This window comes from Scomber scombrus, chromosome 4 (genome assembly GCF_963691925.1).
Source record: "Scomber scombrus chromosome 4, fScoSco1.1, whole genome shotgun sequence".
Classification (NCBI taxonomy): domain Eukaryota; kingdom Metazoa; phylum Chordata; class Actinopteri; order Scombriformes; family Scombridae; genus Scomber; species Scomber scombrus.
In genome coordinates this window covers 22,923,056-22,949,639 of record NC_084973.1, presented here as the reverse complement: position 1 = coordinate 22,949,639, position 26,584 = coordinate 22,923,056, and the positions used below count along the sequence as shown (strand labels likewise).

The 26,584-nt window shown below is 40.4% G+C and overlaps 1 protein-coding gene across 1 annotated transcript in view; it reads right to left on the bottom strand.

The window, feature by feature from the left end:
• Positions 1-26,369, bottom strand: part of cltcl1 (clathrin, heavy chain-like 1) — a 32,572-nt gene extending 6,203 nt beyond the window's left edge. Inside the window, exons 1-29 of the mRNA XM_062416674.1 lie at positions 26,257-26,369; positions 19,047-19,254; positions 15,474-15,742; positions 14,432-14,593; positions 14,084-14,197; positions 13,820-13,993; positions 13,374-13,571; positions 12,806-13,006; positions 12,448-12,600; positions 12,146-12,268; positions 11,538-11,675; positions 11,280-11,444; positions 10,923-11,103; positions 10,607-10,770; positions 10,388-10,513; positions 9,815-9,957; positions 8,166-8,400; positions 7,951-8,073; positions 6,620-6,765; positions 6,342-6,525; positions 5,684-5,876; positions 5,426-5,583; positions 5,172-5,336; positions 4,331-4,606; positions 3,278-3,427; positions 3,051-3,182; positions 2,844-2,954; positions 2,051-2,221; positions 1,088-1,309 (exon numbers count right to left, since the gene is read on the bottom strand). Of these exons, the coding sequence (XP_062272658.1) occupies positions 1,088-1,309; positions 2,051-2,221; positions 2,844-2,954; positions 3,051-3,182; positions 3,278-3,427; positions 4,331-4,606; positions 5,172-5,336; positions 5,426-5,583; positions 5,684-5,876; positions 6,342-6,525; positions 6,620-6,765; positions 7,951-8,073; positions 8,166-8,400; positions 9,815-9,957; positions 10,388-10,513; positions 10,607-10,770; positions 10,923-11,103; positions 11,280-11,444; positions 11,538-11,675; positions 12,146-12,268; positions 12,448-12,600; positions 12,806-13,006; positions 13,374-13,571; positions 13,820-13,993; positions 14,084-14,197; positions 14,432-14,593; positions 15,474-15,742; positions 19,047-19,254; positions 26,257-26,298 (4,827 nt within the window). The 5' untranslated portion in view covers positions 26,299-26,369. The remainder of the gene's footprint in view (positions 1-1,087; positions 1,310-2,050; positions 2,222-2,843; positions 2,955-3,050; positions 3,183-3,277; positions 3,428-4,330; positions 4,607-5,171; positions 5,337-5,425; positions 5,584-5,683; positions 5,877-6,341; positions 6,526-6,619; positions 6,766-7,950; positions 8,074-8,165; positions 8,401-9,814; positions 9,958-10,387; positions 10,514-10,606; positions 10,771-10,922; positions 11,104-11,279; positions 11,445-11,537; positions 11,676-12,145; positions 12,269-12,447; positions 12,601-12,805; positions 13,007-13,373; positions 13,572-13,819; positions 13,994-14,083; positions 14,198-14,431; positions 14,594-15,473; positions 15,743-19,046; positions 19,255-26,256) is intronic.
• Positions 26,370-26,584: the final 215 nt, after the last annotated feature.

The window sequence follows — 26,584 nt, the reverse complement described above, 5'->3', positions numbered from 1 at the left end:
TCCATGCTAGGTTCCTACATCAGAAACCTAAGAGACAAGTTACAACAAAAAACAAACAGAACACATAAGAGAAATAAAAAGAGGGCCAGAGACCGTCACCTGCGCTGCAAACTCATCAACCTGGAAAAGAACCCAAAGAGATGACCTAAAGTGACCTCACATGTCTACAGGTCAACATTTTAGGAAACTGGGAAGACCATGATTCAGAGGGAGTTTAATTTTACTGTTAAGTTAACTTAAATACTTGTCTTCTTCCACTCTTTCATCTATTAGTAGACCTCTAGAGCAGGGGTTTCAATGTCTGATGCAGTATGCCCCCCTTTTAGCTAAGACTGGATTTCAGTAATGTGATAAAAATATTGATAGTGCAACATATTACAAATTCACATTAATGGATTTTGTCAATCCTATTGTTATTCTTTGTTCCTGTCTTACTTCAATTTGAGGGGTAATTATGTTGTCAGTTTTGGAACTACAGTTTCCACAACCCTTTGGGGATGTAAACAGGATGTACAGCACAATATGGCCATGGATTCAGTGACTTATCTGTGGGCTACAACTTGAGCCCTGTTTTTTTAGCCTATATTTGTTTAAAGTAGGTATTATGCGTATTTGCTATTAGCAGTTCCTGTTTGCAATGTAAACATGAATGTGCAGACAACCATCACTGGATTACTTTGATACTTTAGAAAACATAATAATGTGATAAGTCCTGGTGTCTTTTTTTCTATGATTTCTAAGTGGATTCCTTGACTGAGATTTGAAACAAATTGCGTCTAACGTCTTTAGATCCGTGCTCCACCTTCAACTATTTTGCACCCGCCTGGGGAGGCGCACCTCAGTTTGAAAACCTTTGCTCCAGAGATATTACTATTGTGGATTATTGTCCATCTCTCACCTTGAGAGACAGGTTTCTACAGGAAATTAAACAATCTGAGAAAAATAAATCAATTTTAGTACACAGTAAAATTTAACATGACAAGGTGTGTGTTTCTTTTTAGGAATATCCACTAATTAAACATCATTTTGCAAAACAAGTTATAGCATAAAATAAGGAAACTGTGCTGTTTTTCAGTTGAGTACCAACCTTGGTGAGGTACTCTCTCATGACCTGGATGAAGTATGGCATGGCAAAGTCCATGATGTTGTGCCTCCAGGCCAGCTCCAGCACCACATCAGGGTGCAGCAGGTCATAAGAGGCGAACAGGCAGGCCGCAAAGCACTCCTTCCTGCCCTCCTCCAGGAACCACTGGAGCAAAGTCTCTGCCAACTCAGCATCTTTAGACTCTGCTGCATACAGCATGGCATCCTAGGCAAGACAAAGGTGTGCAGTTAATTGACTGGTTAAGATAAGATAAGATAGACTTTATTAATCCCATACCTGGGAAATTCTCTTGTCATAGCAGCTCAATAAAAATGGTAGCACTTCTTTCATTGGTAACTGATGTCCAATATATAAAGGGTGAAGACAAAAGGAGAGAGCATCATGGCCTGTGGCCACTTAATCAGACACACAGTAGTAGTATGTAGTCTCACACACGGGTGTGTGGTCTGTTAGGGAGGTAGTCAATAGTCCATGCAGCAAGGTGGCCATCTACTCCTCCTCCTACAAGGCTCCCCCTGAGCAGTGATGGCTGTATTGTATTAAAAGTACTGTTAAAGTCCACAAGTAAGAGCCTCACAATGCTCCTGGTGTTCTCATGGTGTGAGAGTGATCTGTGCATCAGGCAGACTGCATCACCCACCCCTATGCCTGGTTGGTAAGCAAATTATGGGTGTTCATGCTAGACTGATTTCAGTTGTTGTATAAACAATCTTTTTTGTAAGGAGATGGCCACTGGTGACTGATATTTTTGTCCTATCTTAACTTGATGTTTGCCAATCCATGTATCTGTCTCCAGATAACGAACATAGGTATATCTTAAGTATAAACAAACAGTGCCATCTATGTGGGCATGAAGGTATTGTGTGTGAAGGATTTACTGTCGGGAGTATAGCAGGACTTTTCTTTTCTTTTCTCAAACATTTTGTTTGAATGTATTTTTCTTACCTTGTAGAGTTTGTCCTTCTTGCAGAGTTCTACACTCTGTCTCCAGCGGTTGTTGCCCTTGTATAGGTAAGCAGCAATGCGTCTGAACTCAATCAGTTCATGTTTCTCTAACCTCTGTGCCAGACTAATGGTGTCAAAGTTGTCGTAGGCATCAATGGATGCTCTCAGGCCCTGTAGGTAACATATAACCCACACAGACAGGAAAAAAATACATCAGAACAAAAAGCATGAATGGATGAATGGAGACATAATCCAGTGAGTTCATTATAACTGGACCTCAGCAGTGCCATCTAGTGGTCACAGTAGCTGACCTCAGCAGTGCCATATAGTGGTCACAGTAACTGAGTCTACTCAGAGGATTTCAGTCTCAAATATTCTGAACTGTAGAGTTTCAACTATAAGTGATATGATACATTTTACTATCAAAGATAATAAAACCTACAACATCCAAATCTAAAACATACAGTAAGTAGAACAATAATGTTAACATTTAAAAAGAAAGAACTGACATAAATCACAAACACTGCTCCAAATATGGCTGGCATTAGGTCGAAGGAGGCCCAAAGAGGCCAGTGCCCTACCTGCAGTGACACTTGTCAAAAATCCACCAAATTATGTCATATGTAAAGAGAAAAAGTCTTACAAATCACACTTGACAATAAGGAAGGCACAGTCAAAATGTGAAACAAACAAGTTACTGTTACTTCAAAGTTTATCTGATTAATTGATTAAGTGTTAACGTTATTTTGTCAATTCTCTAATATTAACACGAGTAACAGAATGGCGAAGAGACCTGGTAGTCCTCCTCCTCTGTCAGCAGGTTGTTGAGAGCTTCATTGACGGACTTGTTGTTGTGATTCTGGACAGACCTCAGGTAGGGTTTGAGCAACTTCAGCTGGTTTACCTGGTCAAGCAGAAACAAGTCATACCCTTTCATGTCAACAATACAAACTGTAAAGAAAAAAGAAAGGGGGAATCATTAATAGAAGCTGACGATTACCTTGCTGAAAAAGTTGACGGCTCGGCTGTGATCCAGCCGTGGAGACAGTATAGTCAGCAGGTCATTGAGTAGGAGCGGCTTTAACTCCAAGTAAAAGGTAAGAGATTTATAGTACAGCTCCACATTGGCAACCTGAGGAGAAAAAGAACATGTAAATATCATAAATATGGAATATAAGTAAAGATGTTCGACAAGGAAAGTAGTCAGCAAATACTTCAACAGTTTACCTTAGCAATAATGTCTTTGAAGAGCCCTTCTTTCCACGCATCTGTCGGATGAGACATCATTGTGATGACAGCATTATCATACTCCTCATATTTATCATAAAGGAAAACCAGCTCTGCCCATAAGTGAGACTGCTCTGCCGCACGAAGTACCTGGTAAGCAAAAGACAGAAAACACAGAATTAAAAAACACTGAAATAGTCTTCTAGTCTAGAAGGTTTTGATTCAAGGACTCAAATTGGTATGTTTGGGTAAAACCCTCACAGTGGTCAAAGACTGACTTAGAAAAAGGCCTCCTTTCCCATTTTATTTGTTTATATAACCCTTTGCGGGAATTGAATAAGTGTATTTTATGGTGAAATGGAAGTTATCACTATGTTGACATGTATGATTCCAGTTCATAATTTCCAGTGAAAAAACATACAGTCTTGTGGATGTAAAATGTCACCAATTCATCATTTTTATCACAGTGACCTATGATCACTGAAATCTAATCAGTTCATCCTTGAGTCCAAGTGGAAGTTTGTAACAAAGGTGAAAAAATTCCCTCAAGGTGTTACTGAAATATTCTGTATACAAAAATGGGACAGACAAACTGAAAACATAATGCCTCCAGCTCCATGTTGTCATGTCAGGAAATAAAGCATAATTTCTTTGTCGATTACGCTCTTTACTACAGGTATGTATCTTCAGGTTTTTATCAGGTTGCTGTATTAACAGAATGAGGTCCAGATGAATCTTGACAAATGCAGGTGATAGTGTTTTTTCCGCAGTTACTTCAGATGGGAAAGACTTGTGTGCAAACTCTCACATTGTATTGGAAGTCTAATAACCAAGAGAAACAGCCAACAATTTTTTTTAAACTTCATGACATATTATTGAGACTACTTTCAAGTTTTGAAGGGTTATACGAGATTATTGCTCAATTTAAGGATACAGAAATACGTGGGGTCATGATACAGCTACAAAAAACAGGAATCTTATGTGCACAGTATCCTTGTGTATGATGCTTTCTTTGATTCATGAAATACATATCCACAGACAAACACACCCTACCTTTGGGATGTTGACTCTGGACCAGAAGAGCTCAAGGTGCTCTCTCATCTTCTGAGGTTTGAACTTGGAGTAGAGGATGGCAAGTTCAGTGAACATGCCCATGTGAGCCCGCTCCAAACCCAGTGCGGCCTCCAGCAGAGCAATGAGCTCCTCATAGTACCCGCGGTCCTGGTAGTAGCTGATCAGGTCCTCCAGCTCGTCAGCGTGGATCACTATGTGGAGACCACAGATCTGTGCCAGCCGAAACTCCTCACCGTCCACACATGCAAAACACACCTGATAGAAAAAGGAAGGAGGCCAGAATGACCGATGAGGAAGGAAAACAGCAGACATAAAAGAGGAAATATAAGAATGTAAAATATAGCATCCTGTAATTGCAGTAGTGCAGACCAAGCTCAGATCACACAGTGATATAAATAAAAATCAATCATTCTAGCTGAAAAGCTGAAACATGATACTAAGGTTCTCTGCCCATGTTCAAAGGCAAATGACTACTTAGCACTGCATTATCTAGTAAAATTTGGCCAGTTAATTAATCTAATAATCACAAAAATATTTTAAAAGTATTCTAATATAGATTACAGTATTGTTTCTACTTACTTTCTACCACATACACACTTTTGTTTCTCATATTTTTCCCCTAGAATATATTTAAGTTTGGAAAAATGATCTTATTTCACACTGTCCATACAGTATCACATATTGTATATACTCAGTATTAGTTACTTCATATGGGAATATTCCAGATGCCTTGTGCAGCCTTTTACACCTCAAACCATCCTCACACTGCTGGGTTAAGGTTCGATGCGCAGAGGTTAGCTTTATGTTGTGAGCCAGTTACCTCTTTCCATGTCCGTGTGCTGTTGGCTTTCCTGGCACTGTCCACAGCGGCCTGGTACTCTCCGAGGTGGACTAGTGTAGATGCAAGTCGAGCAAAGTTTGACACGTTGTTGTATAAGAGTTTGGCTGCTTCATACATCCCCTCCTCATAACATCTATCGCCCACCTGTAGAGGGACAGAGAGAGAGAATCACTAGATGTATGTGTGGTTACTAGTTAGGGTTACAATAGCTACATACATAATAGCTTTCTTACCTGCTGTATGTGAGCATTGTTGGGCCCACTGACAAACTCTTCCAGCTCAGCCAGACGGTTTGTTTTAGCCAAAGCAAAGATCAGCTCTGTCTCGACGTATGACTCCCTGGCCTTCTTTCGAGCCATCTGGAGGAACTTAACCAAATCTTCCCAGTTATCTGTGAAACACAAATGACATCTTAAAGCTCAATGCTGATCAATTACATTAAAAAAACACTCAATGTGAACTGCTAGTGATGCTAAAAATCAAAAGCTTACTGTTCTTGCTGGCTGCGTTGACCACCTCCATGTATGCTGAGGGATCAACAGCTTTAATGTAAGAGTCAATCGCCTCTTTGACCAGGTCCCTTTGCAGCTGAGCTCTGGCTAACTGGCTCCACACCGCAGGCTCATTACAGCGCTCAGCAAACTCATAGGCTCGATCTAAGTTCCCTATGTGCTCTATCAGTACCTACAGAAGAGAGGGGAGAGGAAAGAGTTGCATTATATGATATGACATATATGTAGCTACACAAAGACATAAAACACAAGTAATAAAATTGAGTTTTACTTGTTGTAATTTACTGTTAATGTCCAGCAACTAAAGCAAATACTGCATTTTTCACTACGTAGTAATTAAAGGTGCACTTATACAACCAGCAGCAATCACCAGCACAGCTCTTTATTACTCATACTGGCAAATAAAATTTAGACACCATGATTAATACTTTTATTGGGAAAAGTGTCTGCGCTAAGAAAGCGCTTAACATTAAAAAGAGAATAAAGACTCAAAATGCAATTTTTGCCAAAGTGGAGTCTCTATAAATATATCTTATGCAGACTAACTTAACAACATAATTGTTAAATATAAGAAATAATCTGATGGTACTCAGATAATAATGTCAAAGCATATCTAGTTGTTATGCATCTATTTTACCTGTATGGCTGAGGTGTTGACATCAAACTTCTTGAAAATGGCAAAAGCCTCTTCAAAGAGCTCATTACTGATGGCAATATTAGCAATATCTGGAGCGTCATAGTTGTCTAGCTTGTTGATGTACTCCATCACACGAGTGCGGTCTGCCTTGATGGCTGTCAAAATCAGCAGGTTCTGAAGGTTTCTGGAAAAATAAATGGGACAGAGAGATTATTGTGAAGATTATTATAAAGATGGCAAGTGTGGTTAAATTATCATCAGTGTTAAGGCTGCTGTACCTGTGTTCACTGAAGACAGAGTTATCAAGTACAATCTTCTCCAGCAGCTCAATCAGCTCATTGGGCAGATCTGCAGTCATGAAGGCCTTGACTGTGACTGACACCTCCTCTGGGTCCTGGGTCTCTGACAGAGCTGTTTGCACCACCTGAAATTTAAAAGAAAAAAGGAGTGAACAAAAGTAAACATATTAACAGAGGAAGGCAGTTCTGATTTAATAAACATTTTGATTGAGGCATATAAATCTAAATTAAACCGGAAATTGATTTCTAAAATCTATACCTGTTTACAGTCATTTAATGGTACTTCTACTCTTTATGTTAAATCCAAATGGGAAAAAGAAGCCAAAATAACCATTTCAGAAGATGACTGGTTGAACATTTGCAAAACTCAAATGAGCACTTCTAGCTCTGGCTATTGGAGGGAATTTTCGTGGAAGAATATAATCCGATTTTTTATCACTCCCAAAATCAAACAGCTTCAGAATGGTCAGACAAGTTATGGAAAGTGTTGGAGAGAGTGTGGAAACGCACAGGCGGACCATTTCCATGTCTTCTGGGACTGTCCGATTATACATTCTTTCTGGCGGGATGTAGTGGTGAAAATTAATTCAATATTGGGCTTTGAGATTAAACGTGATTTTTGTACAATTTATCTTGGTAATATTTCCCCCACAATCAGTGTTACTGACAATTATTTGATTAAAATAATGTTGGTCTCCGTTAAAAAAGCTATTACGAGAAGATGGCTATCGAAAGAGTCTCCATCTGAAGAAGAGTGGACCGCAATTGTAAAACAAATGTATAACATGAAAAAACTGACTTTTTCTTTGAACTTGAACATGGACAAATTCACTGTATTATGGAGGAAATGGACAGCTCATCCTGAATAAGCGACACTATCACAACTTGTGCTCTGTTTTATCTTGTTACTTTTCTATTTATTTACTTTTTTATTTTTTGCTTGAGTACAGTGCCCTCTGCTGTCCTATTTGATGTGCTCTCTCAGTCTTGTTGTACACTAGTGTGTGAATGGTTTAGTCCTGTTTTGACAAGAAGAGTAGACTGTGGATAAACAGTACAAAACCTTGGATCTACCGCTTATATACATATTGTTATATCTTTCTCTGTGTAACGATATATATGCGTACATTTTTCCGTCTGTGCACTTTCTTCCTTGTTGTTCTTTCTTGTTCCTTTTTCTTTTTCTCCATTATATTGTAAACTGAATGACTCAATAAAAATAAAGTTAAAAAAAAAAAAAAAAAAAAAGTAAACATATTAGTCATTCACAGTCTACATCAGTTCGGACGTGGAGCTGGAGAAAACCTTACCTGGTCGATGAGTTGTCTCCTGAAGGGGTTGTTTTCCTCCAACACATTCGCCCAAAGTTCTGGATCTTTCCGCCGCACCAAATATCGGGCCTCACTCTTGAATAATGAGTTCTCATTGCACACCTAGTACATCAGAAACATACTTATTTAAGACTTATATCAATATGATTTAGATAAATGATCATCTGAAATGCTGTGTAATCTGAACTACACACTTTGATGAGATCCAGGTCACACTGGCCTCTCTCATAGGCCACACAGGCCAGATGGGGATCTCTCTTCTCACAGTAGCGTCCGACCACAGCGCTGTCGTAGAACGGGTTCTCCTTCAGGAAACGCTCAGGTGTGTTGTTGCTGTCGATGTAGATCTTGGCCAGAGCATTGTGGGTGGCCGGCTCCTCGCAGCCCTCGTGGATACGGGACTCCAGCCATGGCAACAGAAGTTTTAACCTGAGAAGAAATAAAAATACATCATTTTTAAATATCAGATTCACCAAATAAAATGGTATGCACGATTTAAAAGATGTATTTAACAGTTATTCATACCACAACTGATTAAATCCTTGAAAAAAGTGTTTAATTCTTTGTTTGTTTAATTGTTATTACTAATCAAGCTTAATTTTACTTACCCTCCACTCTGCCTAACTGTCTAGACAGGTTACCATTTATTATTTCTGATTTTCATAACTTTTTACAGCATTGGGGCTACACTAATAAATTCTAAGTTATATTGCATAACTGCAATATGTGCAAATATTCTAGTTAGGCTGGTATTTTACCAAGGGATTGTATAATACTATAAACAATACTGTATATGTGCAATAATGTGGTTAGACTAGTATTTAACTAAGGGATTGAGCAATACTTTAATGTATAACTCTGTTGTTAGATTAGAGTTTAAATTAGGTGTAATACTGTGATATATTGGTGTCTGCAACTTGTCGATGTCATGTCTTTTATCTTTATATATTGTGTGTATGTTAAATTAGGCAACGTATGAATCTCACTGAAACAGAGTTTCCCCATGTGGACAAAACCTTAACCTTTACCTTTTAAAGTGCCATTATGAATGCTGTCTGATAGTTTTCTGAAGTGTAATGTGTACCTAGAAATCTAGATGGCAGTGTTGTGTGTTCAGCAGTGTTATTCATTAATGCTGTAGGTATTAATGGTCATACTTTCTCAGATTCACTTTCTGATACAGTATGGCAACAAAGAGGGTTTGCACTGGAAATAGCATTGTAAAATGAGGAACTGAAGAGCCATTTGGCATTATTCACATGTCTTGGGTAAAATACACCAGGAAAACAGGCCCCCGGAAAGGCCCAGAGAGGATAAACACTGAAAGCACATTGATGCTAAAACGGAAATATTTACTTCAGCTTCTGGAGAGCACAAGGCTCCAAGCATACACAAAGCTGAAGACAAAAACAAGTGCCTGCATATTTCCTCAGATTTATTTATGCATTTGTCTTCAACTCTTGTGTTTGCATTCAGTGATTTGTGGTGTAATAAACATTTACATTTTTGCAAGCATGGTGCGTTTTAACTTTATTTATGTCTAATATTACTGAGAACAAGAAGATTTTTTATTAAGTCAATATCGTTTTTTTGGCTTCTGTGACTTGTCTTTCTTTCAATACTGTCAATCCTGGGGGAAATTACCATATGAAATAGCTCAAGTAGACCACAGACATTCCTTGCATTGCTTGCATAACTGCTACATCTAGTCTAAGGCTCATTTACAAACTATTATATACCTACAGAGACAGCATAGATACAGATGTTGCATCCACGGAATCACTCAGAGCAGCTATGGAAGATGACAAAGGAATTGTGGAAGCTATTTATCACTTAGTCTTACCTGTTCCTCTTCTCTACCTCCTCCACAAGCTCATCAGTGGAAAATTGCCCTCGGACCACCATGATCAAGTTCTTAATGACATCCTCAGAACAATCTACATCCAAAAGACCGCCTATGACCACTGGCAAACGACTTGGGTTCACCTGGAAACAAGTGCACCAATATTCAAATGAAAATGGCAACATGTAGGTCAAATAAGGTGAGATCTACAAGTCTAAGATGTAGTTTGGATCTTAATTTTAAAATTTTAAATTTGTCAAAAGGAAATTGATGAGGACCTACTTTTAAATTCATTAATCGTGTAAGTCATTCATATACAAAAATCTCAAGAATTCACTTCTGGTCATGTTTCTTAAATTTGGCATTTTGGTAACATAGCAAACAGAATATCTTTAGGTTTTAGACTGTTTGTGGGGCAGAACAAGACATTTGAAGATGTCATCTTGGGACTTGTGATGGGCATTTTTTCCTTTAAAAATATCTTACTGCCCAAACAATTATTTGATTAAATGAAGACAATAATAAGCCGATAAATGGACAATGAATATAATCAACAGTTGCAGGTCTACTTACTTTCTGCACATAGATTTCAATGTATTTCTGTAGATTGTTGCGGTAGAGGTAGAGCACCAGGTCATGGACAAAGTCAAAGCGATCACACACGATGATGAGAGGAAGCTGGTCTGTTAGTTTGGCCTCCTACAAAGAGAAGAAACGTTCTGTTTTAACTCCATCAACATTGTTGCTGAATGATATGAATCAATTGCTCTCTGACATTGGGAAATCTTTTACCTTGAGGAAATTTTTAACCCTCTCTGGGTCGTAACAGTTGCTCTCTCTACAGATTCTCTCTACTTCTTTGATCTGTCCGGTTTTACAGGCAGCCTGGATGTACTTGAAGTGAACATCAGGCTCCTGGCTGAAATTCACAATCGACCCGAGGAAGTAAAACAAGCCTTGAATAGAGATGGCACAGAGACAAACAGCACATAGTCAGCTCTATCTATTAACTCTTAAAACCTACATGAAAATGAAAATAATTTGCTTTTAATTCATACCAAAATGACCCAGGTCTGCACCCAAAATCCCACCCATTTGTGATACCTACCCTCATAACTCTTGAAAGATTCAAAGAGCTCCACTAATGCCTGAGTCCCCAGCTGCTCGTGATACTTAGATGCTACCTGGACACAAAGCTGCAGGTTCTGTCTGATGTTAGCTGACAGCATGGCTCTTAGACACTCCAACGAGTCGTCAACAGACAAAGAGCCAAAGAAGTTCACCAGCCACTAAAAGGAGAATCAGAAGAAGAAAAAAAGAAGGCAGCAAGAAAGTGAGACAGCAGGCTGAGCAGGGAGAAGGAGGAAAAGAAGTGGATTCAAGAGGCAGTTTCACACATCATCAAAAAAAAATTGCTCCCAAAAGAGTGGTATTCACAAACATGACTGCACCTCCACATGCCTACCTCGGGGTTGAGCAGATGTGTGTGCACCACGGCTCGTTTGATATCATACAGGTCGGTGTAGTGTTCAAGAGCTCTCTGCAGCAAACCTGCCTTCTCACACAGCTGAGCAACATGGGCACGGTCATAGTGTGTGAACATCTGGTTGCCCAGGATCGCATCTGCTACCTAAAAGAGAAAATGTACACATACATAGTCACATAAATCATTGTTAATATCCAAGCTGTTTTAGTTTTTTGTCATTTTAGTCTGAATGTTCACCTGGGGTGCATGTATGAGGTTCATCTCAAGCAGGCGTGTCTGTAAGTGTCCTTCAGCTGGGCGGTTGTTCTTTAAAGCATCCAACAGGAAGGAGGTACACTGCTGGATTAGGCTGCCCTCCATGAATACATCCACAATCTACAACAGCAGATATCAAATATATGGAAGATTGAAAAACAGTTTGGAGAAATTTCTACTGCATACGAATCATGATTGAGTTAGCATGCACAGTAAAATTCAGATTCACACATTATTAAGAGTCACAGATCCAGATGTTTCTGCTTTTTATATTTAACAACATGTGCAGCGACCACAACTGAAATGGGCCAGCCGGCTTAACTTCGAGAAGCATCAAGTCATCCAGTTTTTGTGGTGGAGACTTGAACAAAGTTGTGATGTGGCTTTAAAAGGAGAAGGGGGTCACTGACTCAGTAAATTCCTGGCATTGCTGGCACATCTGGAATAACACAAATGGAGGCTCCCACACTGGGCACTTTGTGTGTTTGCGTGCATGTGTGAGGGTAGATGTGCAGATGTATTTTAAATGGAGGGCATGTGTGGGAGTAACCATATGACTCAAGTGAGTAAGGTGCTGGTGTGTGCATTACCTGGTTGATGTTGGCCAGCGGCTCCTCATCCTGGACCAGCATCTGTGCAAACTGCAGTCCCTGGTCAGGGCTGACTCGCATCACATTCCTCAACAAAAACACCCAGTCTGGGGTGTAGCCAACCTACAGAAGTACAGTTGGATTAAAGCTCACTTCTCAATCCAAACATTTTGAATTCATACGAAAAAATAATAGATAGGTAAATGAACAGAATTATCTTCTGTACTCTCTTATAAACAAGTCAAAGATGCAGTGAATAAACTTGTCTCATATACTGCTAGTATAATAAACTCCCAGATTACCTTCTTAGCATACAGCACTATCTTCTGGAACTGGCCGGTCTCAGCGAAGCACTGGATGACCTTGTTGGGGACGTTAGCTCTGAGGTACACACTAAGAGCGAGGGTAGGGTCAGACGCCTTCACCAGGTCTCCCAGCTCCTCTGAGCACTCCAGCTACAACAGATATACACTGACCATAAATATCATTGATAAACATCCATGGGTAGGTCGAGCTATAAACAAGCTCCATTTATGAGTGACAGTCCCATTAATTTGGCCATTATCAGTTTGGAAATCACAAAGAAAAGAAAGTCTACAGCTCATCTATAAATCAGTCCAGCCGTATGAAAGCTGCCTTGTTCTAATCCTCCAGTCGTACCTTGTCCTCCTTCAGCCATTTCTCCAGCAGCTGCTTGCGGCCCTGCTGCAGGACAGGCCTGCACAGCTCCAGAGACTCAAACTTGTTGAGCTGGCCCTGGTCCAGCAGAATGCCAAAGTACTGCAACAGTGGAGATGCCTGACCCGGTTGAGCCGGCACACTCTGAAACTTACGAATGGTCTCGGCTGTCCGCAAGATACCCTGAGGGGGGGAGACATAGCGAAGAATGGAGGAATTATGGGTAACGGAAAAAACAAGGAAACAATGAAAGAGGAATGGCATTGAATCTTTTGAGTAAGAATTTCATATTTATTTGAGTACATGTAAATAATGCCATACAATGCCTATGAACAATATTGACGTCTTCCTTTAAACATTTTCATATGTCTATTTATTTACAAGACTGTATCACAGCAGGTGTAATGTTTTCAATAATCAGCTGCAAAATACATAAATGTCAAGTGAAAACAAACCTCTACCAATTGATCTATATCAAAGTATTAATTTGTGCAAGCAGCATTTTCAATGTGCAGGCACTACAACACATTGCAGTAATGGACAGACATACCTTGGGTGCTGATGCAGCAACCTTTGCGGCTTCTGAATAACTTCCCTGGGCAAACAGAGTGTTGAACTTCCTGCCAAAAAGCTCCTCAGCGCCAGCAAGGTTTGACCTCACAGCCATCCTCAAGGCCAGATCTGGGTTCTGCAGCACGTTGGTGGCATAGTTGACAATGTTTTCCTCTTCAACACATACCGACAAAACCTAGTAGGGAAAGATAAACACAAAATCAGTGATGTAAAAATATTTCTATCCTTTGAGATTGTTTGACTTAAACAGAGCAAATCGTTCTGATATCCATCATCATCAGTTTCCATCAAAATGTGTGGGGTTTTTGGGCAAGAACATTTAAATATTTAACTTTTACATCAATAGCAGACCTGCTCGGATGCTGTTACAAAAGCCGGTAATTACAGTCATTACTTACTACCTATTTATGGCTAATTTCTCACCTGTCCCTTCTTGTTAACCCCAATAATTCCTGAGGTGGCTTCATGAGGAGAAGTGACAAAGATGGTCTCTGCACTGATTCGGTTCATGTAGATACACACTCCAGACTCCAGGTCGTACAGGTGAATGTAACCGTACTTTGTGATCAGATATATTACGCCATGCTTACTACCAATCTGAGGAGAAAAGATCAGGTAGAATTTAACATCCACAAGTCACCCTTAGTATATATCCCAAACCAGTGGGTAGTAGGGGTCTTTTCTTACCTGCATAGCTACAGGAAAGTCTGTCTGGGCCTCTGGAGGGAAGAACACATCCACTGCTTTCTTAGTAAATGGTTGGTTTCCTGCAGCTGGCTGACCAACTTCAATGATGTGCAGCTGAAAAAGACAAAAAAGAAAAAGAAGTGACCACAGTGAGGTAAACACAAATGAACTATGAACTTTCTTAATGTCAATAGCTACTTTGGTGATGTGTACCCAACAAACCATGACAAGTTCACGTTTTTTTTCTCCTGATCTTTCCTTTATGTGTCACGCAGAGTCATTTGTTCAAAGAGCAGACTAAATACACTGTGATAGGATCAACCTTTTGTATCATCTAGAGACCCTCACCTTTCCACCGGCCTGTGAGCGCACAGCAAAGCAGAAGAGGGTGGAGGGTTTGGCATTTCCCTCCACTTTGAACTCCCCAAAGGCGGCAGCATGACCCTCGATGGGCTGGGACACTTTCCTCTCGACCGAATACAGCTGCATCGCTCCAACCACACGGTTTTGCTGCAGCACAAACACACAAAAAATGTAGGTAATATTTAATGCATTTAGATCATTAATGTTACCCCAATTTCAATTACAAATCAGTTATGAATAAATCTAGATTTAAGTTAGGAACAGTTTTGCTCTTAGTGGTTTAGTAACATAAATACCTTTTTATAAATGACTGTGCTTAGGTTAGGTCCCTTATTAGGTTTTGTATTTGGTTTGTGAAGATTAGAATAAACATCTAGAAGTTTGGCGCTGTTGTACATGGACTTGAAGTAATCAAAGCTGCCTTTTTTTTAAGGCTCAACACTATATGAAACATCCACAGAAGCATTTATGGGCTGTGTTTTTCTGAATCTCTTCTTCACTTTACTTTAATGTCTTTAAACTATAATGTCACTATATAATATAGCCCTAGTTTCTCTGCTAAACATTTATTATCTCCCCTGTGGTTCTCTATTATCTCTATATGCTTCATTACTGACTTAAAGTACATTTAACTTGTTCTAATATAGACTTTTCTCATTTCTATTCTCAAGACAACCGAAAAAGCACTAAAAGGGGGGTCTTAAGGCTGCCCATACACCACAGCGGCACAAATATGTCGATGAAATAAAAATACATTTAAATTGTGATGTGATGTAGAAACATCTGACTACACTAACATGCACAGAGGTGTTTTTGAAAGCGTGAAAATGTCTACTCTGTGTTACGTAATGTTTCTTTGGTTAAAGCAAGCTCAGTGCGGATCTTTTGTACTATGAAAATGCAAATAAGGGATCAAAGGGTAAAGTAACATGCTGGTTCCTCTAGAAGACATTTTTCTGGCATTCAAGCTTACATGTACACCTCTACTTGTATGAGGCATGAGTAAAGTTCATGTGTGACTTCATACCTGTGCGGAAATCCCAATCAGCAGTAGCCACTTCTGTTGTTCGTCAGTTCTGTAGTTAATGATCTGACATCCTGCTAGACTGGCGTGCCGATCGAATACTTTGGCTGGTTGGGAATCCCCCTCCATGCTCCAGTGATATACAGCGGTATCTGTCACCAAGGCGACCGTGTTTACCGATATCCACTTCCAGAACATGACCTCCTCTGTCATGGTGTGAGCCTTCATCTTACTCTTCATCTCAATGTTGAAGATCTGCAGCGTCTTGGCAGCTGAGGGGGAGAGGTCAGGATACAGAGAAAAGAAGTGAGACAAACGTTCATAGACTTATAGTCGAGCTAGGTGATATAATTTCAAATAAACATGATGATATTTTCACACATTTATCTCAATAATGATAAATGTATTGTTATTTAACCCTGTGTACAACAACTATTACTGTTTTTACTGCCTATGTGCACTTCTGGAAACTGTATCACATTTCCTGCTGAAATATCAGTTTGTATTCAGGCCTTTTTATATGTGTACTAAAAATATTTTTGTATAAATCAATTATATAAGCACAAAGAATAACTTGTAATCATATCAATCAATGAGACATGTGAAATGACATGCGAATGTTTGTGGTAAGAAGTTGTTCTGTTGTGTTTGTCGTTCCTTAAACTTAGCCCAGTGGCTGCTCTAGTGACACCCCTTTAGCCCAAATTATATTGCACTTTCACCGACTACCCATAAATCTTGATTTAATAGGACAGCTCACAACTGCACAGAGCTGGGAAAGACTACACGGAACATAAAGAATGAAGCAAAAGTGTGAGACTCTGGAAATTGGTCGCTTTAGTATTTCTAGCCCGGTTAGCTCACTCAAATAAAACATTAAAAAAAATTCTCACTTAGCTGTAGTGGTATTTAGTCACAGTTAATACTGTTTTAGTTTTATGGGCCCAGGTTTGGAGATATCTGTCACTGAGATTTCTGCTTCCAACTAATTGCAAAGGAGGAAAACGGAATTTCATTTGTTATACAATTAAGTTGCTTTTTTTTTTTTTTTAACTTCAACAGCAACGTTTTTTTTCCAGAAACTATGTCCCAGTTACTCTGGATGATCCACAGTCCTCACAGTGAATTGTTTACTTTGGAATGACTTCCACTGAAAACTATGACCAAAAGAAAAGTCCCTATGAAACTGTTCAGCACATTGCACAGATTATCCAAAGTGATATGAACTGGAAATGATGCTGTTGAACTTTTTCAGTGTAATGATGTGAGCACTATAAATGAAATTCCTTTAATCTCCATGGCACTGGTGTGGAAGTGAAGGTATGTGATAAAGTTATCTCAAGCACTAGACAAATAAAACTGAAAGTCTTCATAGCTTAATACCAGCACAGAAAAGTCAGAAAGTATGTTTTTTTGTATTTGACGTCAACGGGACAGTTAATGGTGCTTAACTGGATGCAGCACCACCCTGTACATATTTACCTGTCTGCCCTTGTTTGGATGTAACTGAATGATAGTACTGGCATGTCTGAGCCATAATAATGTTTCTGCTGGTCCTAGTAGTCCCACATATGTAAGACACTCCATTGAATAATTACCCACGAACACACAGGTGAGGTAATGCAATGATTCAGGTGAATACTGGAGCCGTTTACAAACCACCATCAGCACACACAGCTGTAATGATACATTTAATGGCATCCCTTGAATGCAACAAGGAAAGATCTGAACGCTGATATGGCTGCTGGAACACACTCAAAAGACAGTGTGTAATATATCTTGATGATGCATACCAACACACACACGCACACGCACACGCACACGCACACGCACACGCACACGCACACACACACACACACACACACACACACACACACACACACACACAACCAGCATACATCTAGTCATGCTAACACATGTTTAATTCTCATAAAAGTTGGATATATGCCTGCAAGTTAGGTTGGAGCAGGCGTGTCATGTTGAGACATTTTACTGCCAGTGCGTCTGCAGAGATAATCCGTTCTAAACAGTTGTCTGTCCTTTTGATTGATCAGTGGTCAAAATAGAAATTGCTCTGCGTACTTGAGGGGGGGGGGGGTGTTGGAAGCTTTTATGAGAGAGACATGGCTACTGTATCATCACAACAGACTGCCAGACGGGTAGACAGACAGAAGGCAACTCACCGTCTGAGAAAGGAAAGAAAGCAAGGGAGAAAAAGCAAAGTGTCAATCAGGTCAGAGTGAGTAGACACAGATAGACCACAGAGAGAGGGCAAACAGGGGCACATTATCCTCAGAGGGTGGGGGGAGGCATTATAGGCAAATCATCCTGATCAGCACTTGTGTTTGTGCTCTAAGGGCAAGATTCAGTGGCAGAAAATCAATTTGCACAACCAATTTAGTACATTCGGGCAATAGAACTGAGTGCACTCTACATATTTATAGCATTGACAGAACATTAGTCATTGCATGACGGTGGTATTCCCACAGCTAATCTAGTAGATGGCTAAATCTATTAAAACTAGAGTTAATAAACATTATGAATGCCATGCAGACTTCATTCTGGGAAATTAAACAACAATAATAACCTCAACGCTTGTTATGAAACCACTAATAATATCAGTGGTCCGTTTTTTTCTAAACAACAACACAGTATTTTTTATCTAATAGGCAGCAGTGTGGCTGCCTGAATGTGAAGCTATGTGACAAATTAAAGGAAAAACCAACATAAAGGGTCTAAGTAAGGTGTTGGGCCACCATGGGCCACCATGTCCCACCAGAAGGTGAAGGTTAATCGTTATAGCATATGATTCACATCCTTTTTTATAATCTACTATTCAGTGACCCCTCGTGCCCTATAGATGAGAGCATGGTCATCCGGAAGAGACCACTCCCACCAGAAGAGAAATGTTTCATCATAGGATAAAGGTGATCACTCAACACTTTTGTATTGATATGCAGTGATCCTTCCCTCTAAAAAGGGACAAATGGACCCAAACCATGAAAGCAAAATCCCCCCCACAGCAATCCACCAGATCCCCGGCCTCACAGCAGAAGTCAAGCATTCAGGCCTGTTTTCTCTTGGTGCACGCCACACATGCACTAACCCATTTGACAAGAATATGGTGAAGGATGACTCATCTGACCCTATCACTTATTTCCATGCACTTTTTTCTATGTAGACCAGTGCTTTTTGCACCTGGTCATTAAATGTGCTTTGTTGACCACAGTTTCTGACCTAGTTTACTGATGTCTTTCTCATAGATCTAAATGCAGATGTCACGTAAGTCACTGTTCCTGTTGAAACACCAGCCAGTTGAGCAGTCTTTGTGAGTGAAGCTCCTGTCATCCGTGACCCAACAATGAACCTTCTTGATACAAAATCAGAATCAACTGGGCCTGTTAAGCATTTGTATACATGCCGCAGAGCATGATTGGATGTGGACTGCTTAATTGTAACATGCAGTACACCTGTGTGGAAGCATCTGCAGTCGTTATGTTTCTCCGCTCATTTATTCAGGTTTTTCCTTTAATTTGTCACCCATTGTGTATGATGTCTCAGTGCACATGCTCGTACCTTTCAGGGCGATGACCTTGCTAGCAGGGTTCATGATGGCACTGTCGGCAGAGATTGGTCTCCTGATTGGGTTGGTGGGGTCCGTCATGTCCACAATCACCACCTGATTCTGCTCGCCCACTTTCTCTCTGATGCAGATGAACTTGTCAGACTCCATGGTCAGATAGCTGAACCCAATGTTGGCTGGGTTCACCCCCAGGTTCTGCAACTGGAAATATCACAACAACATGAGCATTAATGAGACTCTTTACTGTACACTTTGCAGTTTTTGAGCCAGGACTAAGGTCAAAATGTGGCTTAAGCCTAACTAATTGCCGGATATGCCTTTTGCTTTGTCATAACACATATTGTAAAATGGTGAGGAGTGCTGAAAAGACAAAAGTCTAAGCTGTACAATAAGCTCATCAGGAATCTTGTCAATATTTATTTGAATTCACAACACAATCTGCTCTCAAGGCACCAAAATTTGGCACTGATTGCCCCAACGTGGCAACAAGGCATGATTGGTTGTCCCGAGCGGAAACAAGATCCCAAACTGAAGCAGTTGTTGATCACCTGCGGCTAGGGATGCTCGATATTGACTTTTCTGCCAATATCTGATATTCAGATATTGTCCAACTCTTAATTTCCGATACCGATATCACCCGATACCGATATATGCAGGCTTTTTACACCAAAACTGTTAGGTAACAACATAACATATCTCATTTTGTGGAATTAACACATTATGCCTAATTTTATTGTGATGCCCCACTGGATGCATACATAAATGCAACATGGCTTTCCAAATGTAAACACTGTCTGTGCAAAATAAGAGAACAACTTCAATTTATGTTGAAGTTATGGAACAAAGTGCCAATATGGCACTGCCATATTTATTATGCTGCGTTCATGCGTTCATGCAGGCTCGGAAATGCTGAAGCCTACAGAACAAACATCGGTTATAAAAACCCGATACCGATACTTCCCGATATTACATTTTTAAGTAAATATCGGCCGATATTATCGGACATCCCTACCTGCGGCCCCTATTGTCTGGTTAAGAGGAGTGGGGGGTCATTAGTCCTTGTTGGTATAAAACAGAGCAGTCAATGGTGTTATAAAATAGGTTAGGTAGATAGGTTAGTTTTTCAGAAATTGTGAATCACTACAACTGTGAGAGCTCCTTAAGCATACATCATAAATATGCACAAAAATTATGAGGCTGGTGGGACTAATAGAGATTAACTGTGGACAGAAACACACACACACACACACACACACACACACACACACACACACACACACACACACACACACACACACACACACACACACACACACACACACACACACACACACACACACACACACGGCTAAACACATGATCCCCTCCAGACTCCAGAAAGTACCCATTTCATTTTCATATTTTCAACAATAATTGTCATCCATTCCCATTTTTGGAAGTTTAACTTGTATATAATAATACCTGAGGATGACTCTGTGATGTGTAAATTTGCTCATTGCGTCTCTAACTGACCACCCGACATCTGCCACCATGTTTTTCCATTTATCCGCCTCTGTATTTCCCCATTTTCAGTCTCTTTGCTGAGCCAAAATTGGCTGCCAGCTGTAGCCTTGTATTAGGGACAGATATGAGAGTGGTGTTTGCCAATGAGCAAAAAAAAAAAGTCAAACTATTCCTTCGATGACACATGACTACACAAATAACAAATATTTACATTTATTACCATTTATACACATGCAGGACTACAAATAATTCAATCAGGTTAAAAAAGGGTTTATAAATGTGTTAAAAACTGTTGAAACATGGTGAGCATGAAATATTAATGTTGGAAATACAAGTTTGCCAAAAAAAAATCGTGATTCAATGTCCATTAATTAGGTTTCTCCAGAAGCTTTCAGCCACATCTTGTTGCCTTTGCTCTGGTTGGACTCAGTTGTAATGGAAAAATATTTATAAATAAATCAATACTTCATTCATAAATGCAATAGTACATTACATAAATACTTCACATGAGGCATTATAAATGCTGACAAGTACATTTAAAATGTCTTTATATAACTGAATAGTGTGCTGTAGGGAGTGTATCCTAATAATCATTGGAAAAGATGAGCCATGAGCTAGTATTACATTTATAGATTTAATGGTGATTAAACCAAAAGCTGTTAAACTAATAAAAACATTGAACACTGCTCCATAGTGTGCCAACACTTTACTGTTTTTGGAATAAAAGTTACACCCTGCTAGAAGTTGAAAATCCCAATTTAACAGATTTTTAGCCCTCTGACAGAGTCATGCCTTCTCTATCACGACAACAACAAAAAAGTCTGTGGGAAAATAAATATGGCTGACATTTGTCTTGCATGGGGAACAAGCAGCAAGTAGCCAACGAAAACGCTGTTATGATTAAAATAGCAGCAGGTCCGCTCCAGTTTTCCAGGGGTATTCCTTAAAAAGCTGTTTTCCAAATCGGAGGTCTGCTGGTAAACAGAGCCAGGGAACAAGCACACAGGATGTTCATTTGACAGAGTTTAATGTAGCTGCTAATAATCTCCTGAATTTACTTTAGTATTTTGTGAACTATGCTACTATTTGCAATGCCAATACATCATTACATCTCAATAATACTGATTAAATCCTGACACTGTATGTAAGAATCTATGTAAGCAGCCAGCTGTAAGAAAAGTTTAATTATAACTTGATTATCCAAACTAAACCAGCCTGAGACAACATTAAAGAAAATCCCCAGTAGAGATCTGCTGAGTTTGTTTAATAAGGCTCCATCAGCAAATCCTATTAATCAGCATATTTACTTTCCTAACAAGACAAAGTCCCAAGACACAACAGCAACGTACAAACACCGAGCTGATGTCAACTTGTTCTGTGTCAGACCTTAGCAGAACTAACAAACATGAAACACTACCTAGGTTAACAGCTGCTGAACAGGGGTGTTATTGTGCCGAGCTAACTGTGAACAGATAGAGCAGACCAAACACGCACCGATGACTGAACTGACTACATTATGCAGTCTGAGGCAAGCGGAAAGGAATCCTTACGCTCAACACAAGGACTGTACTATCTCACAGTTGGCTGGTGGAGCAGCGAATGTGACTGCTGAGCCATTTAAATCATGTCATCTACAAAACAGGAAGGATGTGACAGTCAGCAGTCGGGCTTCCAGAGACAGAAGTTATCAATCAAGTAATGATCCATAATGAATTATAAACTAAGAAATAGCATTAGCTTTCCATTCACTTGAGGCATGGCTGGAGATTATTTAAAGCTGGGTTCGCTTGTAGCGCAGCGACCTTCAGCTTTACTGAGCTTTTTTAGCCTCTGTTAGCTCATTGTTTTGGTTTATAACTCACAGATGCCACACTCATCAAACCTGGTTTCAGCAGCAATCAATGCAGCTTTAATATTATTATTTAGACTTCTAACTGAATCATGTTGCAATCGAAAAAATTCTGCTGCAAAAAAAAAAATCGTCATTTTGAACAAGGTGTAATTAAAATGTAAGAAAATTAGTTTTTGGTTGACACATATGAAAACAGAAAATCAATCTGCAATTATTTTTATGACTAAACAAAAAACAAAAACACTAAAGATACTCTTGTTCCAGCCTCTTTAATGTGAATATTTGCAACTTCTCTGATTTACTGTAAATATGAACATAAACTGAATATCTTTGCGTTTTCGACTGCTGAAGACAATTTTGTAGATTTTACTGTTGTCTCTGCGACACAATTATGGCTATTTTTCACTTTTTTATAATATTTAATAGACCAAACCGGTAATCGATAAAAAATATCAATACTGATAATAATAATGACATCTAATTTTGCATACATTTTCTATATTAAGATGTTTATTAATATCTGGACAATGTTATGCAGAAGTTATGCAGAAATACAAGAGAAGGGGTTCCTGAAAAGGCCACAGAGAAGACCTGAGGGAGGATTGGTGCCATATGCTGCATCTCCTCTGGCTGCCAAAACTATCTCTGGGAGGAGACAGGGGAGGGAAACTACAATAAAGATAGCAGAGGAGAAGATAAGGATGGGGGTGAAAGGAGGAACTCGAAACACAGTCCAGCATCCTGCAGAAAGTGACGGGGAGATGGGGGAAGGTGTAGGGTTATAAATGTACCTTTTATGAGAAAAGAAGAAGATGGAATGAGTGCTGTGTCTATACACTTCACTTCCAGGAAGACGGGCCTTTGGCAATCTACAGCTCTGGGTGGGGCGACTGACTCACCAGAAGAAAACCCCCCCCACACACGCACTCCTACTTAGAAGAACATTCCAGACTAAAATCACACTTCAACTACAACCTCCTGTTTCCTATGAGCCACAATATACCACTAGAAAACAGATCTTTACGCTCACACACAGTCATCTTCCCCTTGGCAGCCAAGGTTAACAATCCCAAACATATCACAATAACAAAGGCAAAAGAACTTCACTGGTGATACAGCATTGACGGTATTTGGTGAGTCATAGGCTGGGTGGACGCACTGCTGAGGCGCTGACACGTTGCATCAGCAGCTGAGGGTTTTGGATTCATGATAGAGAGAGGAGGTTACACAAACACAATTAAAACTGAGGAGGAATGCAGCAAAATGACATGGAACTGCTACCGCTTCACACTTTCTTGCACATTAGGGTGTATTCATGAACACTTCATGGCTCATTGCACATTAAAGATGGAGACAATGTGGTTATTGTTATGTGTGAGTGACTTCTCTTTCCATGCGCTTCCATGATTGAATTTGGTGACTGAACACAGACACTCATCCTCGTCTGTTCCAGCGATTGCTGCAGTCACAGATGCCTTGTTTTAAACTGAGAGAGGTGAAATCACTTCCTCATCCTACTTCCTACCCTGATGTGATTTGCTGCACATCTGTTCGTTTGACTGGATCTTTTCATCGGCAAACATGCAGCAGCAAACCAGGACGCTGTAAACGGCAGCAGAGCAGCAGCAGCAGGTTGGATTCTCCTAACTTAACTCGACAGGACAATGTTCAGACGCTTTTGGAGCTGCGGGACATTTTTGCACTTACAAAAGCTGCTATAGCACGTAGGCTGCAGTGCACACAGCCAGCAGCAAAGCCACATTAGCAGGAATTACTTTCGCACTTTTATTTTAACACACCGTTCTCTGTCCGTGTCTTCCTTCCACAGAACTTGTCTGCAGTTTCAAGCCATGCATTTAGCTCCACACATCCAACTAGGTCACTGATCCATTTAGTCGATTAATGACACATAAATCACACTTAGATTATAAATCACACTAAAATAAACAGGCAGGGAAGACAAAGAGTGATGACGGAGACAAACTTCACCCCACAGCTTTGCGTTAATGACAGTGTGAGGCGAGAAAATTAGTAGTGCTGGTTCACCCAAAGATAAAACAATAACTGTGTGCTCTGAACTTCATCCTCCACGTCCATATTTAACAAACGTGTGGACTAAAGAACTGTGTTGAGTGTAATAACCAACATATTTGAACAGGCTGGTGCCTCACCATGGATCTGGGTCTATGTTACACTCATGAGCCCAGACTGCAGACAGAGCTGTAAATACCAGGCCAAGGGGGGGGGGGGGAAGCTAAACAACTTGAGGCCCAAAGGCCTTGGTTTGCAAATTCCAAGCATTTTTCACTCTGCTGGAGCCACCTAGATTCACAGGGGGATACGACCGGGGCAGAGCCGGGATTTCACGGTAGAGGTGAAACGCTGCTGCTTATCACTGTCTCAAGGCTAGACTTTCTTAGCAGATGTAAAAGGGAAAAGTATGCGCTGCTGGAAGCAATTTGAACTAATAATCCAGACGTTGCCAGGTACTGCACTGCCCTCCATCAGCACAGCAACAGTGTACCAGCCCTGTCAGTGAGGAGAGGAGCCTGGTAGCCTGCAAGCTCTCTTGGCAGTCACAGTTTGGTGAATAAAGGCTCTTTGGCTGACGAAAGTGGGGCTACTGGCCAGAGGAAGGGAGCAGAGAGAGAAGAGGGGGGTGGGGGGGGTTCTGGGCTTTTTCTAGTGAAAGGCCATTTCACTGCCTGCTGTTACCATAACAACAGGCTACAGACAGGGGAGGTGGAGGGGGTGCGTCACAAAGTTTCTCTTTTGGTTGCAAGACACCGAGCGCAGGGGCTGCTATGGGACAACGATTATCAAAGTCCAAACCAGAAGAGAAAAAAAAGAGGTCCATGGTGGAAATAGTTCCTTCACAGACGACCGAATAGCTGGCTGTTTGTTTTCCTTTTATTTATTTATTTTAATCCCAGCATCTAAAAAGGGGCACTCAGTGTTGTTTTTTCCATCAAGAGGCTACCAACCAAAGAATACAGGCCCTTTACTCTGTCATGTTGATCATTTTAAAGCTGCACAGATGCTCCTCTAGCATCAACACAGCAACAAATAGGCCTGGGAGATGCAGTTTATCAATATAATACTGATGCTGTGATATGAATCAAGGTGTCTTTAAGCGTTTAGTTATTGCATCATTAAAAATATCGTTTAAATGTGGCTTCTTTCTGTTATTACATGCTGCATCATTAAGTGATGCCGTTTCCTGAACATGAAAATGCTTCCACAACTTTGCCCACACCTACTTAAAATGATACAGTCTAACATATTTTCACATGATCAACATTTTATGGTGATTTTTGTCAGTAACGCCCAACTCAGCAGAGAAACTGCACATTTTTTCAGACACACAGAGCCCAATGTTGTTGTTGCTGAAGGTTACAAAGTAGGAATATGTTGCTGCAGGACATGACAACAACATGGTAGCCACAAAGCTTTTGAGTGCAAGTGCCATTCAGTTACAATGTAACCGTGAACAGCTGAGCTCAGTTTCCTGCAACATAAAGTGTCAAAACACCGCAGTTTCCACCGGCGCGGCCAGCAGGACTGAAAATGACAGCGGCGTTTTTCCACTTGAAGGGAAAAAACTGCGGCGTATCCACACACCGGGTCCGCATTGGAGCTGTGTACTGTTCAATTTTTACAAGTCATCATCTGCCCGGCAGGAGAAAACTAGGCCTGTAGCTAAATTGAGCACCACCCTGCAGCCCTATTTCAGATCCCATTTAAATGCGACATGTGCCGTGTGTGTGCGGACCTACATGGGCGAGGAGCTGCGCAAAAAAACAAACCAGCTAGAATTCATTTTAGGGGCTTTTTATGCATCTCCTTACCTGCAGATGTTCCTGGAAACGTATCGGCAGTATCTGAGCCATTTCTGTAGGCTTTCTGTCTGAAGATTCCGAGAGAAAGGAAAGGGGAAGGGGACCGCAGGAGGAATAGAGGTGGTCTTGTTCTGTATGTGCGCTAAACGTGCCCAAAAGTCAAATATGATGGGCTGTAGTAGGTAGTCTGGGTGGCTTGCGTTGGTTATCGTACGAATCCAGTGACTGCTCCCATTTAGCAGCCCCCCTACGCCAGTCCGGAATCAAAAACCCCGCACCTCCGCTAAGGAAACTAGTCCACTTCAACTACTACTGAGCCCCCGTGTGTAAACCAGCT